At 44.4% G+C, this 943-nt stretch overlaps 1 protein-coding gene across 1 annotated transcript in view; it reads left to right on the top strand.

Annotated features, from left to right (window-relative positions):
- The window catches only part of LOC116697071 (short coiled-coil protein B), a 3,135-nt gene that overhangs the window by 601 nt on the left and 1,591 nt on the right, over positions 1-943 (top strand). Inside the window, exon 4 of the mRNA XM_032528380.1 lies at positions 62-142. Coding sequence (XP_032384271.1) covers positions 62-142 — 81 coding nt within the window. The remainder of the gene's footprint in view (positions 1-61; positions 143-943) is intronic.

Genomic DNA, 943 nt, shown 5'->3' with positions numbered 1-943 from the left:
CACACACACACACACACACACTCACACAGCAGACAGTCAATGCTTCATGGTGTTTCTGCAGGTGACATGGAGAACCAGGTTGAGCTGGAAGAGAAGACAAGGCTCATCAACCAAGTGTTGGAGCTTCAACACACTTTAGAGGGTAACACACCCACACCCACCTTTTAGTTGGTAATTGTGGCAGATGTGGCTGCCACTGTGAGTCACCCTCAGTGCACACACTCCACCAAGACTACAGGATTTATTCAAGAATGCTCACACACTTTCAACATAAGTTCTCACACTTTCTGTTTGTGTGCCTATTGTGATTTAGTTTTGCTGTGGCAGCCTGCTCTGTCTCTCAGTTGCATCCTAAACTGTAATGCACAGATGCTACTGCGCTTACTTTATGTATCACAAAGATCCTTTTCACTTAGCAGTGTGACAGGGTACAACTCTGTAGAGTACCGTAAACATAGCTGTCACCTCCTGGGAATCGACGTGACTCATAAATATCCCCCTCGGGCGGCTGGCCCTCCATACGTTGTTTGTTTGTCTCCCACGCAACAGAAGCCAGAGCCGGTGCGGGCCCATGTAAACTAAAGCAGCCATCCATAACAGCTAATGCAAATATTTCACGTGCACAGGCTGCTGGCATCTGTTGGATGTAGAAACATACAATTGAATACATAATGATTGATTGAACATCAGCATTTTCCAACAGCTGCACACATAACTGACCCGCCCAACAAGGATTATATAGACATGTACTTCTACGCTTTGCAGTCAAAAGCAGCTAAGTTATAACAAATGGACCTGATCATCCTTTACACTTGGAGCACTATATTCTATGTATTGTATTTATGGTATAAACGATTCCCAGTTTGTTTTTTATGGTCATGTTTTCCTTTCACCGCTCACCCACCTGTATGTGTCCGTGGTGGTTGAATTACTTTAGTGTAGT

This window comes from Etheostoma spectabile, chromosome 10 (assembly GCF_008692095.1).
Source record: "Etheostoma spectabile isolate EspeVRDwgs_2016 chromosome 10, UIUC_Espe_1.0, whole genome shotgun sequence".
Taxonomy (NCBI): Eukaryota; Metazoa; Chordata; class Actinopteri; order Perciformes; family Percidae; genus Etheostoma; species Etheostoma spectabile.
The sequence above is the reverse complement of the archived record's forward strand: the minus strand, read 5'-3'. Positions and strand labels throughout refer to the sequence as shown.